This window comes from Agelaius phoeniceus, chromosome 3 (assembly GCF_051311805.1).
Source record: "Agelaius phoeniceus isolate bAgePho1 chromosome 3, bAgePho1.hap1, whole genome shotgun sequence".
NCBI classification, from domain to species: Eukaryota; Metazoa; Chordata; class Aves; order Passeriformes; family Icteridae; genus Agelaius; species Agelaius phoeniceus.
The window spans coordinates 25073904-25091349 of NC_135267.1; the positions used below are offsets into that span (position 1 = coordinate 25073904).

General features: G+C 38.1%; 2 protein-coding genes across 9 annotated transcripts in view; both read right to left on the reverse strand.

The window, feature by feature from the left end:
- Positions 1 to 252, reverse strand: part of SNX14 (sorting nexin 14) — a 54360-nt gene extending 54108 nt beyond the window's left edge. For 4 of the 7 annotated variants that reach the window (XM_054630622.2, XM_054630621.2, XM_054630624.2 and 1 more), the window contains exon 1: positions 43 to 251. In XM_054630622.2, coding sequence (XP_054486597.2) covers positions 43 to 182 — 140 coding nt within the window. In that variant the 5' untranslated portion in view covers positions 183 to 251. Of the gene's footprint in view, positions 1 to 42 lie in introns of all 7 variants that reach the window. The other 3 variants (XM_054630625.2, XM_054630620.2, XM_054630618.2) reach the window with 1 other exon arrangement.
- Positions 253 to 14189: 13937 nt separating this feature from the next.
- The window catches only part of SYNCRIP (synaptotagmin binding cytoplasmic RNA interacting protein), a 26790-nt gene continuing 23533 nt past the window's right edge, over positions 14190 to 17446 (reverse strand). For both annotated transcript variants that reach the window (XM_077174898.1, XM_077174897.1), the window contains exon 12: positions 14190 to 17446. This exon is cut by the window's right edge. The gene's annotated coding sequence lies outside the window, so the exon portion shown is untranslated.

Consider the following 17446-nt stretch of genomic DNA (forward strand, 5'->3'; position numbering starts at 1 on the left):
GCGCAGCGCCGCCCGCGCCCGGCTCCCCGCCCGCCCGCTTACCGGTTCAGGAGGAGGGTGGCGGTGCCCAGCCCCAGGAGGAGGCAGCAGGAGACCGGGTACTGCCGGCAGGTCTCCCGCAGCCCCTCGGCGCCCCGCAGCCGCCGCAGCAGCCGCCGCCCGGCCGCCCGCACGCCCCCCATGGCGGCCGCTGCCCGCGCCGGCCGGGCCGGAGGCGGGGCCGCTTCCGCTGCCGGCGCCCGCTGATGGCGGCGAGGCCGCGACGGGCCCGCCTCAGGGGTCGCCGGGGCGGGGACGGCGGCGGGGGAGGAGCGGTGCCCGCGGAGCCGGGAGCGGCGTCCCTGCAGCCCGGCCGTGGCATTTGCAGCTGCGCCGTGTCACGTAGCGTGCTACGCACTGCAAATAGAAGGGCTCTGATGACAGCAAGCTTACCTCGTTATAAATACTTGGGTTCTGGACAACAAGGGGTTCCTAGCGCCAAGCGGCCAAAAAGTGCTACGTCTGATTAAATGCTCTATATTTGGATGATGACTGAACTAAATCATTCAGTGACTGGAACACTAAAACCCTATAAACACCACTCAAAGCTTCATATATCAGCTGTAAAGAAAAGGAACAGGGTAGGAAATGTAGTAAGATCCCACCTTAACATCTGTAAGTATACAAAGTAAGACATTGAAAACAGAGGAATTGTAGAATGTAGTTTATTGCTAGCGAGAAGAATTTAAAGCCAACTTCACACGAATAACACCTTCAGTTACAGTGTAAGCCACAAGCTTTCAAACCGCTCGAGTGCTTTCAGCAGCTCTGTAGTTACAAAGCCTTATGAAACTCAACGCTCTGCTAATAAGACACGGCTGCTTGTGGGTGTATCAGTTCAATGGGCAAAATGGAACAACTTCTGGGAGCTCGTACCCATAAAGGGGATTCTAAGTGCAAGTATGAAGGAAACCTGCTCAGAAAGAGATGCCCGCTTTTAGTTGTTTGAGAAGTTGTTGTTGCCTTGTATGTCCATTCGCACGAGCCCCGCACAGGCACATTGGGCACACTGAAAAAGTGAGGGCACATGAAATACTGAAATACATCTGTTCAGATGAGCCATGTTTACAAATCTTCACTGAGATCCTCTGCAACTACGCTGTTAAGAAAATACTGGTATTTGGAGGGTGAGTCAGCATCTAGAAATTGAAATCCGAAAACAGCTCTCAGAATCTTTGCTCGGATGCTTTGTCAGTTTACGCAACACTTCCCTTGACCTCTCGAGTAGGTGAAACGCTGCAGCTCAACTTCAGTATGTTGACCTTTCTCAGAGTGCTTGGCAAAAGCCCAGGGTCAGCTTGAATTTCTTTAAGAGTCTCTGCGCAGTATTATTTCATGTCAGTCCACATTTTCTAGAAGAAAAAACCAAGGTGCATTCACATAGCAAATCTCCTATGTACAGCCTATTCAGAGGAAATCAATTTTCCTAAGATGCATTTTTTTGTTATCAGCTTACTTTATCCTCAGCTTTACTGCTGGTGATTTTTAGTCACTTACCTTGAAATGCTTTTAACAAGGAGTAACTTCTAAAAATCTGTAATTCTTACAATATTTCATGAGGATGCCACAGCATAGCATATCTGTAACACAGGAAGTGACTTGCACAGCGAACCAACTTAAGTCAAACTTCTGCTTCCATTTGCATTCTCTCCTTCAGGTAAAGTTTCTTCAGTTTATAGCTTCATTGTTCAGAATTGTGTTTATTTACTGTAAAGTTGCCACATTCACATCTGGCACTAATTGTACCTCATTATCTTAGAAACTGTGCAATTTCCTTCACAGACTTTACATCTGCTGGGCAGACACAACAAACTGCTTTATCCCATCCTGCTCTGCTGGAGACAGCAGTGTTGGCATTGCCCATTACCCTCTGTCACTACATACAGGCCCCTAGATTGTTCTGGTACACTGAAAGACTAAGCAGATGTTTGTTTTTCAACAAAATAAAACTATAGAAGAACAAAAGGGAACTGCTGACAACATCAAGCTTTTCAAAATTCTTTGAGAAATAAGAACTTTATCCATTCCCTGGAAACAGCAAGATTTGAATAGCAAGGCTCTGAAGTAATGTGGTCAGGATTGGGTTATTCTGGACAGATTTTATTTTAGTATTTAAAATGTAAAAGGATCTTTCACTGATCATACAAGTCATCTTGTGGAGTCAGTTCTCCCTGGTTTGGGGTTTAGGCTATGTTTTCTTTGATGGCAGGAGAAGCTTGGCTATTCTAGCATTTAAGAAGTATATTAGAGCAGATTTTCAACAACCTGAAATATAAAATTTCAATTCTTGGTTAAGTAACATCAGTTATTAGGCTGAGATTGTATTTATCAAAGTGCTTCTTTATTTACCTTAAAAATGCATTTTTAAAATAAGCCAGACAGTGAACTGTAATAAAGAGATTCTCACCAGTTAATTGCATTTTATTTATTCTGCAAGTCTGCTTTTGCTCTTTTCAAGGCCTTACATAGTTCTCTCTTTCAAGGATACAGTTGTCAAGGCTAATTAACAATATATAATCCTTCATATTTACTCAAAAATAATGATTGTTATAATTATTCCTCACAAGTCCTGTTCATTTTGTGGGCCCTTTCCAAGAAGCTTAAAAAGAAGGCTTCATATTAACCTTTAACTACAATCATTTAGCAGAAAACTCTAGAGAACATTTATTTTTAATATTCAGCAAATAGCTAAGCTTAAGTAAAGAAGTGAAACTGAAGTTGGCCCGTCAGATCCCAAGAAAGGCAAGCATTAGTAGGCTCTTTGTACTTGACTTTTTCAAATTCAAAACTTAAAGAATATCCACCAACAGTTATTGGTTTCCACCTGAGATGATCCAGGTGTAAGCAACAAATGTAAGGTGAAAACTGCCCTTTAGCAGTACTTTCTGGGCTTTAAAAGAACACTGAAACTCCAGGGAAGGGACAGCTGACCATTTGCTGCACATTTCTGGTTTGGGTAGAACTAGCACTTTGAAAAGCAAAATTAGCTTTATTGTTATAAATACAGTTATATTCATTTGTCTGTTAATGAGTTAACAAACTGTTCATAGTGTAGATTTATGGCATTTGGAAGTCATATCCAATATCCACACCGACCCAGGCTTGCCAGCTGTATGGAAATGTGTGCTGCCTGTAGTTGTAGGTCTTGTATTTGCTTCCTGGATCACATGCTGACCCTCAGTATGACCACATTAAAGCAAACTGGATGAGTAAGTGATAACCTGGGCCCAGAAGCACCTGCTCAATACAGCAACAGGGACTTTGGGTTCCTGGATAAAATCCCTCACAAGTTTTCTTCTAGACAAATGGGAGAATTCAGCTGCTGCAGTAAGGAGCAAAATGGCAGGTGGGAGGGAGAAATGGTTTAAGATGTGTGAAACATTTTGTAAAAGATCACTGGTCTCCACGCTTGCAGGGAATGACAGAGACTTACAAGTTGTGTTGTTTGTTTAGAAGCAGATCTAGAAAGCAATTAAAATTAAGGGGAAAGGCTAAGAAGTTTCAATTATAACACACCACTCAAAATTAATATATTTTTTAACAGAATGTAAAATACAGTTCTGTTAGAAAACCTGAAATTACTTACTAAGCTGTGTTTAGGACTAAAAATACCAGTCAGAACAAAGACTTGCAGTGCAAAAACAAGAAAGACAAGGAGACTGGAACAATGCTCTGCAAACCAGGGGGGTGCTGAGGAGCACTGAGTGTGTTGGAATTTCACTGGGACAAGGTCCACTGGGAAGAACAAAGAAAGCCAAAACAAAAAACAGGCAATGTACTAGAGTCAGTTTTGCCTTGAAGAACTTGTAACTCTCAAGGAGAAAGTAAAAAGATTCAGAGACAGACTGGTGTATAGAGTGGTTTTCTTCAACTTGTTAACATAGAAAGGAATTTTATGAAGAAATTCTTTCACAGACAAGACACTGGAGAGAATTTAGATATTAGAGATGAAAATAATTTGTTTGGTTGTAAACTACTATTTATGGGACATTAAAAAAATAGAGCAGTAAGTTGCAAGATGTAGAAATTGACTACAACACAATAAGAAATAGAGGCCTGCAGGAATATGTGCAAAAAAGAGGAGAACTAAATGTATACAGGTAACACTGGAAAATTGTTAAAATAAATTATAATTATGATTTATGGTGACATTTGGCAAAGTTGTACTCCCTAGAAATTTTATCTTCATTCACCTGAGCAAAAAAACCAGGTTTTTGGATATGCAACTTAAGTAAAGTTGGTAAATTGGTTGTATGTGCAAAGGAAAGATCTGGCAAACCTAAATTCTTTGAAAAATGTAGGCTGATCAGGGAGGAATGAGGGAATGTCAAGATGGATGTTAGGAATTTGTAAGAAAATGCTTGTGAAAGAACTAAGGAGCTGTACTCATGCAAACCGTTAAAACAATGCCTGAGCACATATCTAAGAGCTCAGTCAAAATGAAAATTAATCTGTTGACTTACTGTGGGGATAAAGAAAAGCTTGCCCTGGACACAAACTGTGAAAATATCTATGTCAGGTCCTGAAGGGAATTCCTGCTTAACAGCCATGGTCAGTGGGGAAAATTTTCAAGGAGGGAGTTCAAGGATGAACTTGAGCCAGAATCCCTTGATTTCAGCTGAATTAAAAAGCATCAAGATAATCCTGTTAGATGATGTGTTTCTGGTAAATAATTACAAACTGTTGCAGCACCTACACCTCAGAACTATGGTGAGACCTGAAGAATTTAAAGCTAGTTAGGTTTTTCATCATAGATACACACTGGACTCATGGAACAACTGTGTTGGATCAGCAAAAGTTCAGCTGGGTGAACATCCTGTTGATAATGGCTATCAGGGGATACATACCTAGGAAAAAGCTATAAAAGCATGGCAAGAATATAATAATAAGTTCCTGGAACTCTGATTCATAGTCTTGGGGATATCCTGAGAGAGAATTTATTTCCTAAGTTTCAAGTTGCTTTTGAAGAATGAGAAACTTTAACATCCATAAAAATCATGCAAGGAGTTCCACCCCTTGCACTTGTGTGAGTAAAGATACAGCTCTCCAAACATTCATGTGTTTATTAGAGATGGTGAAAAATCATTCCCTACTCAGCACAATTGCTGCTTATCATTTTACCAAAGTGCTTTGGTCACCTGAGAAAACTGTCTTTTCTAAAATTAAGATTCCTGCTCCAGTGACTTGTCTTTTACATAAGAACACTTTTGTATCTTTTATCATCTTTGTTCTCCTTTTCCTTTTCCAATTTTATTATCTCCTCTGTTGTGTAGCAGTGAGTAGGGACAGGCTGCAACATAAGGAACAAAACTGCTAAGAAAATAGCATTCAAAATTATTTTTATTAGATCTAGTGCCTTCTTAAATAGTTTGATTTTTTTGCCCTGCTTCTAGAGTATTTTAACATTTTTGTCAGTGAAGATTTATGATCCTTTTTCCTCCTTTGGATACAACTCTCATTTCTGATGGATTCATTTTTTCCACCTTAAAAGAAAAACAGTGAAAAAAATCCCAACCTAAAGCCTTCACATACTCAGGAGATTCTAATCAACAGGCAGAAGGCATTAAAAGTGGAAAAAAGACTAACTGTAACTACAGGTTGCTGTTGCAAGGCAGCTAGTATCCAAGAAAGCTTTCTGTGGATCCTTAACATGACCATGTAAACCCAGACCCAGTGATGAGATCTGCAAGATCAGGCTTCTTGTGGTGACTGGTGAGCTGGTATCCTGGAGCCCACTGCTTTTAGCTTCTGTGGACACAGCAACAAATTCCTAGAGTGTTTTTGTCAGGTCAGAATTCCACAGAGATATTTTTAGTTCAAGCAACCAGTTTCTCTGACAACATGAAGTATGTAAAAGCAGCATAGGTTAAAAGTTAAACAACATAAATTGTCACTTTGCAAAGGTTATTTTGCTTACGTGCTTACATCTTTCATCAGACACTTCATAGGAACTGTTACAGAGCCAGTTTTATAACCAGGATATTGTTTTGTTTACCATTTGTTGGCTGAGGACACATGGAATCAATCTGGTATTTTCTTCCTTTTAAATGACATATGGGAAAAACTGAAGTATTTACAGAATGGTTAAATAGAACATCACATAAATGTTACATTTCCCTAGCAAGAATATTGAATATATGACAAAAAGCAAAAAAAATCTGATTCTGTGCAAACAGGCATGATGCACAAGGTGATACTACAAGAGCCCCTGGACAGAGGGCTGTTCCTCCTCATATTTATGGATGAGTCCTAAGGCTTTTTGAAAACAGCTTTTTGGAGCGCTTGGACAGCTTGCCCATATCTTACATATTGTGTAGGATACCTGGAGCATACAGCTCTGTGGTAGAGCTCCGCTGCAAGAGGAATATGATTGTTTTAATGAGAGTTTGAGAAGTGGATCTCAGTACCATGCCTTCTGCAAGGCCAGGCTTCCTTACACTCATGATTGATCAATCCTTACAGCTGATCAATACTGTCTATCAAAGAGGTACCTAAGTTCCTGGAGGTATCCCAAGCTTTTTTTGCCATCCAATATGCTGGTATATCTGATAGAAAAAAAGGCATATATTATTACATAGCACTTCCCCTCTAGCACTGGCATTAATAGTGCTTCTGCAGAAGCAGATGGTCCCTCTGTGGGTCTACCAGCAGACAAGGAAAAGGCACAAACTGAAATCAAGAAGCAAGGACTATTTGAAAAACTTTGGTGAGTACTGCAAAACTCCACTGAAGTTTTGCTTTGCTTTTTATTTTCTGTTTTATTTAAGTAAACTAGCATTCTAGCTAGGAAAGGATTAGAGTTAATAAGGTCTGATACCATGTAGGGAACTATTATTACCACTCAGTATTTTTCTGAAACTCAATAAATTGATTTGTGACTGAATTACTTGCTACTATATAAGCTACCTAGCTTACCTTTGTACAAAAGAATCACAAAACGAACTGCCTAAAACACCAGGCAGTAAGTTTTTCCTCTTTCATAGAAACATATTTTAAAGTATATATTAATAAAGGAACATTTTAATATGAAAATCAGTTTACTATCCTTTCTATCAAACTTTAAGGAATAACACTTTCTTCCCCTTAAGACACTGTGAATCTTCCAGTCCAATCTCAAGATTGGATGTTCTCTGTAGGTTGTCTGTAGTATTTTCACCACCACCTCAGAACCTGCAAGTGAAGACTGAGATCTTTGGGATTTCAAGAGATGCTTAAACATAGCTCTTAATGCAACACAAAGAACTTGGATGCTGTAGGTAGACCTCAAGTTGGGGTCACTGCAGTTCAGATGCAAGAGGGAAGGGTTTTTTTTCCTGAAGAAAGTAGATTTGCTTCAGAAGATAATCAAAACAGAAAGGATTATCTAATATCATCCAGGTTCCTAGCAGACCATATAATGAGGATGAGTAGAAAATTCTCCACTTACCACCATTCAGCTTAGATGCAGTAAATTGTACATTAAGTACTAAGCTGTAACTGTAGAGTGGTGTTTTGTCCACATCCAGTGTGTTTCTGGGATAGATTATGATCAAGAAATTTGGGAGTACCAGCCAGTCTCAAATTCTGGAAAGCCCATGTATCTGATGTGTTCCTGGACCACTGCCCAGCTGTGTGCTCCCCTCTCCATTTTCCCCTTAGCTGTTAGGGCTGCAGAAGTAAAGCTACCCATGCAATAATGAATAACTCTCCTTCCCCAAAGCCCAAGGGCAAAAAGAACAGAGAAAGGACCAAACTGAAATCATGTATTATCTGGAGGGGCAGCCTTGACAGTGAGAAGACATGAATTTAGTACATTTAGTCCAAGGTGTCTTAGTTCAAAGCTGCTCGCCTGAGTTTCACCAAGAACTCAGACCAGGCACCTATCTCTGCAAGTTCCTAATTTCACATTACTTCTACCTTCAGGCACATGCCCTTTTCCCAGTTTTCAGAGATGCTGCTCACCATGCTCACGCCTGCAGACAAAGTGACTTTTCCTGACTAAAAGCTCTCTATGAAAACAATCCTGTATATTCTCAGCACTAATGAACAACATACATTTATCCTCTTTTAACATTGATCCTCTTTTAACTCAGGAAGTAGAGACCGTGCTGGCAAACAACTTCCAAGTGTATTCTCCCCTATCACATTTCTTCTTCAGCCTCCTCCTACCTTCTGATGTGATACAGGCCTTAGCTTTAGAAAAAAAATTCCTTTTGTTCATTAAGGAAGTGTAATTCCTTGAACTAAGACATGTAGCCTAGACTCAAGGAAACAGAACATCTTCAAACAAAGTTCAGCAACCTCATACTGGTTCTTAAGTCTTCGTCTCACGGGGTCCCAGAGATACGCTTCCAAGCACATACTGTTAATTTTAAGCACTTTCATTTCTGAGCAGAAACCACTTTCAGGGTAGAATACACCTATATTTGGGTTCCTTGCACTACCAAGTCTTTAATGAAATAATTATCAGCCACTTCTCCCTCGCAGGATGCTGAGCTTGTATCGCACTTTTCAAGACCAAATGTGACTCTGTACAAGGCACAGGTATACTTGGGAGCTCTTTGGGCCCATCCTAAACTTGAACACTGCAGAGGCTGCTGAATTGGCATTGATTCACCCCAGCTTTACAAGTGAAACACCTATTCTCACTTTGTGCCCTGCATTGAGACATTCAAATCAAGACTTCAAATGCAAACTTTGCTAGGAACTTGGCATTTCCTCAAGCATCACTCAATTATGAGGCATCATCGGACCTTATTAAAAGTGTTTCTCAACTACCCTACTTTTACCCACCCTCTAAGGGATTATTAAGAGCAGTGAATGGTAAATGTGTTATACCATTGAAAGGAGATGGAAGAACTCCTTACCTACGTGGGGAAAGGTCTGCCTTTGGAATATGTGTATCAGATATTCAAGGCTGGCTCTTACTTCCCCCTCTAGACAAGGCCATTAGTTCATCACTTCCAAGCAGCAATTTTACAAATACCAGCTCTAGGACATCACTCACTTCTCTGAAGAGGACACTTGAAATAGCAGCATTAGGCATAGTAACAGTGATTTTTTCCACAGTTTTTCTATTTTGCTGTGTTTAAAACCTCCTCTCTTACAGAGATACAATTTTCTTTTGAAATATGTGTCAAGATAAAGTGGCCCTGATGATTATAACAGCCAGGACTGGATATTCTTACCTTCTGACATATAATCCAAGGGCTCTGTCTGCTTTTGACCTGGTGTTTCCATCTGGCCAAGATTCATCACCTGACATTCCCCAGCTGTGACTGCTACATGGTACCTGGCTAGAGTGTACCTACCTTCCACAGGAAAAGGACAGACAGGTTAGAGGCAGGGAAGATTCTACAAAGCTGTACCATAGCTAAATGAACTTGTTGTATGTTGTGGTTTGCCAGGTTATTTGCCTATTTTTATTTTAATCCTAGATTAGAAACTTGCCAGTGATGTAGTTCAGGCAGATTTGATGGCTGTGTTTTGCCCACAGGGGGAGGACTTTTTCAAACTGTTTCATTTCTTTCCCTTTTCTCAGGAAGAAAATAGTATGCTTTCTTAAGAGCTTTCCAAAATGGGGAATTGATGATGATTGTGATGATGTGACCAGTCCTAGGCCAACCAGTTAAATACAAGGCAAACCCCTTGGTATTCCTCTGAGGAGGAACTCCCCGGATGTCAACATTGCTTGAGAAAGAACAGAGGTATTTACAGAAGACCCTGCAAGTTTTTCTTTTCAGAGACACTTTTTGCCCTTCCAGATGTCTAAGTCATGACATGTCTGCTCTTTCTTAACATGAACATTAACCACAATTTTAGTTCATTTACAAAACTTGAGATCTCTCTACATTACTTTTACCATGTAGCAGAAATGCAGAAATTCCAAGATTATCACATTAATCTCGCCTGCCCCATATTGAAGAATTCCAACACCTCTTCCTAAACATCTTTCAGGGTCAGAGGATATGGGTATGGAGGGGGGATGTTTGTGTTTTGTTTTCTGTGGGTTAGTTGTGTCTCCACCCCACCCACCCCCCAGCAGTATATGCATTTTTGCTAACTACAGGTATTCTAAGATTGGCCCTCCTGTTAAACAGGTTCAGTCTTTCTCAACAGAGTCAAAAAAATATCTTGATTCTAAAATGCATGCTTTAATTATGGGGTCTAACTACAGCCAGCCATCTGAACTTAAAACCAGAATTGCTAAGTTATTCTATCTTGAACTGCATTAAGAATTTGAATCATACATGTTTTAATCTTCATGTATTAAAAAAGAAAAAGAATTCTTCACAAGGATTTAGAAACTTGTAATACACACTATGCATGACTGTCTCTTGTTCTTCCAGAGACTACATAAATTGGAGTTGACCATCATCTACTTGCAGCTGTACTAGTTATTATTGTAGCTGTTCTATACTAGCTCCACAGTAAAACTCCAGAAGCATTTTAGCACTCTTCAATACCACATAATCTGCTTTAGTACAGGTCATCACTGAAGGCAGTTTGTGCACACCTTGTTGAGATGTGGCCACTACCTGTTATATCTCAATGCCACCTGTACCTGCATGGGGGGTGTACCTTCATGCACCTCAAACTCCATTACACACTGGCAGGCTTCACTTGCCAAAAAGCTGTTAGCAATGTTTTTTCACTATTCATCTGTATACTCCACTTCACTCATCACTCAATGAAAGCAGTACTTTTTAGACATATTACACTTGAGGCAATAAACTTTTAATGTTTATATAACGCCATTAAGAAAACAAAATTCTTTACTTGCTAGCAGAAACCTGTACTAATTTCAACAGCTAACCTAAGAAAACACCAATGAGCTCAAATTAACCTCTAGGGTCTCAGACTTACTGATCAGCTCAGGACATATGAATATTAAGATAATTTTCTTGGATAGAAACATGGCCACCTGAACAAACCAAACTTCAGGTTAGTGTAATATTAAGCAAAAATGCAAACTGCCATTTATTACACCATTCCCACTGTAAGATCACCTCCATGCAAACCCAAGCTGAAAACACCATACTAAATCCCATGGATTTACGACCTTACAGATCCCTTCTTAAATGGAAGATCGATCTCACTGGAGTTATCCCCATAATGAATTGGTTTTTTTTTTCCTGAGAGGTTGTGTTAATATTACAAGAAAGTAGTGGAGCAAGGCACTGCTAATGCTTGAAGCCACCTAAGCCTTGTTATACCATCAGGTCTTCCAATGAGAGAAGTTATGACCTGTCCCTTTGGGCCTAGTCTTTTGTTAGCATGAAACCCACATCATGTTTCTTCATCTGCAAACTCTGACAGATTTTAACAACATATATGCCAGCTTTCTTCAAAGCAGCTTTTAGGCATCTCACCAATTCAAAAGTAAGTGTAAATGTACAGTTACTTTTGTAACTGTAGATAACAAATACAGGACAGTTTCACTAGACTAGTTTAAGGCAGTTACACACTGATCACTTCCCAGTGAAAGACACATCAGTGACTGTCACTGAATGTTTGTCTTCTGCTAGAAGTATCAACTTAGGCACACACATGAAACTCAAAATTCTGTTGAAAACTGTGGATTGGAAACAGGTTGGCTTATCAAAACAACTATTTGTACTAGAAGAAAAAACATTTAATTGCAACATCCAAAGGAAGTCTTTGACCACAATCTGAAACAGGAACAATCCTTTAATAGCCACTTCGGCTTTCCAGATGCAGGGACTACGTATTTTTATCTGTCATCTCAAATACTGTAATGTTAAATCATCCTTGAATTGTAATACACATCTGCATAATGAAAAGATTACCTATAATTTATTTTATGCTAGCTCTCAACAGTGTTTTGTAATACAGCTTCATTTTAAAGTATGCTGACATTGCTTCTTAAGAAAAGCCCTGGTTTACTGATGGGGCATCTATAAATTTATCTTTGTCAAATTCCCAAGGAGGAAGCTTTCTAATCCCAAATTCATTACACTTAGTAATAGTACGTAGTAGTTATTTTTAAATAACCATTATGAGTGACAGAATTAGGTACATTCCTCATCTCACTGAAGAGAAAAAAAATCTGAAAACTATTACTTTAGATGGTAGAACAATACCAAAAGCCTGACACTTGGAACCAGAAACTCAGGATCTGATACATTCCATTCCTGGCTTTCAATAGATGACTTGTGTTCATGTAAAAACCTTTAAACTACTATGATTACTAACCCATTAGTGTAAAAATAGATACTGAATTATCTATGAAGCATTTAAGACATGAAATATTTAACACTAAACAGTGTCAGATTACACTTAACATTCACTTAGCATTGAAGTGGACACACTAAAATTAAAGAGTTAAAATGCACAACCTGGGTTAATCACTGCAGCTAAGGAATCAATTAAACAAGTGTACTGAAGTTGGATTTTAGGTACTGCAAGTCATTTAAGTACTGGAAAGTCTATTTTTACTTACCATTATCTTCTGTGCAGTCAAATGACAGACTATTCTACTGGCTGTGCAGCAGAACTAAGAGTGCATTTCATAACTTCCTTAGTGCAAAGAAAACAAGGAGTAAGATTCCATGTCTTTCCTACATGTTAGGGACCAAAGCAAGTACAATAACCGTGCACAGGGAACTGTCACCAGTAATCAGCCAAATGAATCACTCTCAGACTATGGGGAATTAGATTTTTTGACACTCCAAGTTTTACCTAAATGACTGTTTGAATACAAGTGTCAGCTTTAGAGTGGACACCAAACTTCATGAACAATTACCTGAACTGAAATGTATTTTGTGATTCAAACATTAAATATTCAATCTGCATTTAAGTACCTGTTACCTACATGTTAGGACTGCATTTTCTAGACTTCACAGATGCTTTTATCTTTCTACTGTAAAAAAAAAAAAAAAGCTTCTACCAGGTACCTGGAAGTCTGACCATCTAAAGAAGCTTTTGTGAAGAGAGCTTTAAATAAATCATATAACCCAGTTTATCCAGATGAGCTCACTGTGCAGCATCTGCTCAGGAGCTGGCCATTTAAAAATAGGTATTTTGTGGAAAAACTAGTAACCAGTTATATATTGGCAAGAAAAAGTATAATTACATGAGAAAGTCACCCCTCTGCAGACTGGCAGTAAACTAACAACGTAGTCCTAGTGGCACTTTTCAACTCTCTTTTGTAACAATCTAGACAAAGGGGCATCTAAGCAGTGACTCTTTCCTCCCATGGATTTTTTAACATAAGGAAATTACACTTGCAAATCTTGACCAGATAACTGTGAAAATCAGGCTCCTGGAAAGATTTTAACATCAGAGCTTCTAGGAAGCATTGTTTATTTGTACTAGATGGCTGTAAAGTGACAGTAATTTATTCCTTCTTCCCCCACTACCTGTATTAAGGATCAAGGAATCTTCAGGTCAACTTCCTCTTCTGTTGCCACATCCCATTTTCCTCTGACAGAGCAAATGGCAAAGTACAACCTGGTGTTTCCTATACCCAACTAATTCAACTATTAGCCTCAGACAAGAGATGTCATGTGCTCGTGTTGGAGTTAATTCAGCAAGACACTCCATTAAGACAGACTTTTATGTCCATTAAGTCCAAACAGTCATAAAGTCAGGAATCACAAGATTCAGGGCATGAACACAGACTCAAGATTGCACTTGACCCATTTCAATTGTCCAAAAACTGTCTTGTCACATTCACTGCCTCTCACATTGCCCACTTCAAAACTTGCTACTCCATTATAGGCAATTAGTATGTTCCATTAATATCTCACTAAGGTGAGGGAATAACAGTCTTAATGTTGTGCTGTGTATCAATTTAAACACACTCTTTTGTGAAAATGTTCTGTGTGTTTATGCCTATGTTGCCTTTCAGTTTTATTTCTCAAAAAAAAAAAAAAAAAGCCTCCCCTCACTGGCATATGGAAGCACTAAAATAATTGCTAGGCTGAACAGGAAAGTTAAGCCTCTGAAGAATAATCAAAGGCACAAGGGAATAAAAAGTTGCAGCCACGTATAATATTTCTATCCTGAAGTTGGGAATCCTGCTTTTAGAGGACACTACATTTATTTTAGACTATGTCATACCCCTCACCCCCAACAAGAACAGAATTAGTATTCCTTATTTTAGATTTTAAAGACAGTATTTACATAAGAGTTGTACAACGCAGAAATTCAGAAACTGATCTCAGTATCTTATTGTAATAACAGCCTTCCTCCAACAGTATAAACACAAACTTAAGTTCTGGGTCATAACAAATCTCCTCTTTAAAAACTGGAAAGAAAAAAAAAAAGTACAGTTGCATGTCCTATATGAAAACTTTCAAACAAAAATGAGTATTAAAACAGGAGTATAATTTAAAAAGCTGTGTATTGGAGTGTTTATAAACCAGAAGTGTTAAGCAGCAGCAGTTTCCGGTTTCATATTAAATTCAACTAGACTTCAAATTTAGAAACATATTACAAACCAATGTGGAACTATACTACTTATGCACCTTTGCAGGTGTTTCAGTAAAGAAAGCCTCCTATAAGAATAAACAGAGGCAGCACATTATATTAAGTCAAAACTTGCCTTCAACATGCCAAAAAGAACTGTGTCATATGTTCATTTGTCACCAAAGCACCCCCTAAGAGATGCATTATTGCTGTAGAACATTTCAAGTTTACCAACACCCAAGTGCAACCAAACTGATGTTGTATATATGCACTTGCCCATTCTCACCAGTATTTCCACTTAATGTTTTTTTTTCTTTAAACAATCAAATTTAAAGCTTTGAAAAATAACATTTTTTTGATTTTAGTTTTTTTTCCACAATATTAATCACCACATGCAATTTAGTTTTCTGATAATTTTTCTAAAAAACTGCACCAATATCAGAACAGTGCAAATCATATTTAATTGTAAAAGTTATAATGGCTTGAGTTCATAATTGGAGGGAACACTGTCAGGATCTTGGTATTTTGCTCACTCACCATTGCTTGCATTCCATTAAAAACTTTCCTATCAATTTTGCTTGGTTTTTTTTTTTTCTTTAAATAGTCATCCCCCATGCTTTTATCAGAGCTGAAATTAGGGATTTAATCCACAATTTCAACAAACATAGTGCCTTAGTTGCAATGTTTTTATGCACTTCCATCTACAGTTACAATTCCATAAACGTATTATCCCCCGCAACACGTTTCCAGACTAAGAACTAGTCACTAGCACTTGTGATCCAACAAGTGTTTTAAGGTTTTCAGCAATGGAGAGATTTCTAGATTAAGAAATCTGAGGACTTTCCCTCTCCTACAGCCCCCAGTGTTTCATTTCATAGGAAGTTCAAAATTGGTTTCCACATCTTGACAGTGTTCCTTATAAAACCGTATGACAGTAAAAGTGCCAGTAGGCATGGCAACCTCTTTGAAGGGAGCATTTAAACTCCTTGGCACTGGGAATGCCAGCACCAAGGATTACATTGAAATTCAAAATTATACTTAAGGCTACAATTAGAAAACTCACTTTCCATAAGCCTAATTTCTCTAAGTAGATTTCAAAATTCAGAAGCTAATGCAACTGTTAAGTTTTACGCTCGAATTTGAGGAAGAAATTTCTTTTCTTTAGCAAGGGCAGTATATAAAACTCCGGTAGCAAATGTCTCTTAGGCATTGACTACTCATTTCACCATTGTTCACTTACTTTGTTTTAAAATTCAAAACTGGCAAGGCACATTTACATATTCCAATGAATACTTGACAATTTTTAATTACACTTTATGTCCCAGCTATCCCAGTAATTGACATACAACATACTAAAATGGTTTATTAAGATAACAAAAAAAAAAAAAAAAAATCAATTAATGTGAAAACATACAGGCTATTGGCAACCACTATTCTAAAAATTATGTAAATACAAGTAAACATACTGAAATGTGTGCGATTCTAAGTTTTTAACCAGAAGATCTCTGTACTAACACACATTTATATTAATGACACATAAAAAAAATAAAAACTTTATTACAAAAATAAGTTACACTCGCCTCCAGCTTACAGTATAAAACAATTTTATTTGCAGGAATGCAAAATGATTGTTTGCCATGAGCATTTTCAACATATGACATGTCTAATTTTGTTAAAATTTGCATTTACTGGGGGAACTGGTGTGTATAAAACCTTAATTAGGTATAAGCTTCAATTTTCATTGTGGTGCCTATGGGTATGTAGTATAACTGCAGTATCCCTTTGTGAAGGGTGTTAAGGGAACTCTTTATGCCAAGTCCAAAGTAAGTCATAATTTTATCTATCTTTTACCTATATGAAACTGGACTTGGCAAGGTTCTGTTTTTATTTCATCTTTTTTTAAGGGTTGTTCAATAGAGGATGCTTCACCACTGAACACTCACTGTCATCAAGGTGCTTTAGAAAATTAAAAACATAGCACAAATGATTGTACTCTACTCTACTCTACAGGTTATCATGATCTGCGTAAGAGAAATGGAAAGCTGATCCACATGTTTTTACAGTGATCAGCAATAAGAAATGCACTAATGAAAACATACCTTTTACCTAAAAAGCTAAACTACAGCCATATACTATTCTATGATTTATGAAAAACTTCAAAATATCCAAATGTCAGGCTTCACTGTACAGTTGTCAGTTTTAGTCTGACCTTTTATAAAGGGACACTGCAGTATTTAGTACAAGTTGCTGATGCACTTTTTTTGAACATCTGATGTCTTACAAAAGTAACATCTTGCTAAACTATTATACATCCAAATAACTACAATATCTGAAGAAGCAAGGCTGCTTTTTCAGCCACAAAATACGACAAAAGCAAGGCCTGTTATGATGGTCATGAGGAAGTCTTACAAAGCCTCTGGAACTAAAGGCAACTAAGAATGTTACATTTGGTATATTATAATCTTACCCTCATATCATATTAAACAAGCCTTGCTTTTATCTACAAAGATTTTCTATGTACAGTACAGACAGGGTATAGTTCAATCCTCTGCTACTGAGGTAGTTAACCAACCCTTTAAAAAAGGTTCTGAAAAGAACCACTATCTGGAATGCCTGACTAACCAGCTCTGATGATTACACCTGAAACTGCTGTATCTGAACACAATTCGTAAGTGATTACTAAATAGACAATCATGATTAACCTTCATGAGCAGAAATAAAATTTAAGGATACCAATGATGGTATTCATCTATACCACTGCAATAAAAATTTAAATGCAAGAATTTGTGAATACCACTTTTGGAATCCTTAACTAAGAAAACTTGGGGGAAAAATCTACTTAAAGCAGATTTTTTAAAGAACAACTTTATTCTTTATTAAAATACCATGCTAGACGTTAAGGATTTTGTTGAACACGTTGGGGAAATAGAGTAGCTTTAGTTTAATAACTTGCACTGCAGAGAAAACTGTTAAAGAAATCCATTTCAAAGTCCAA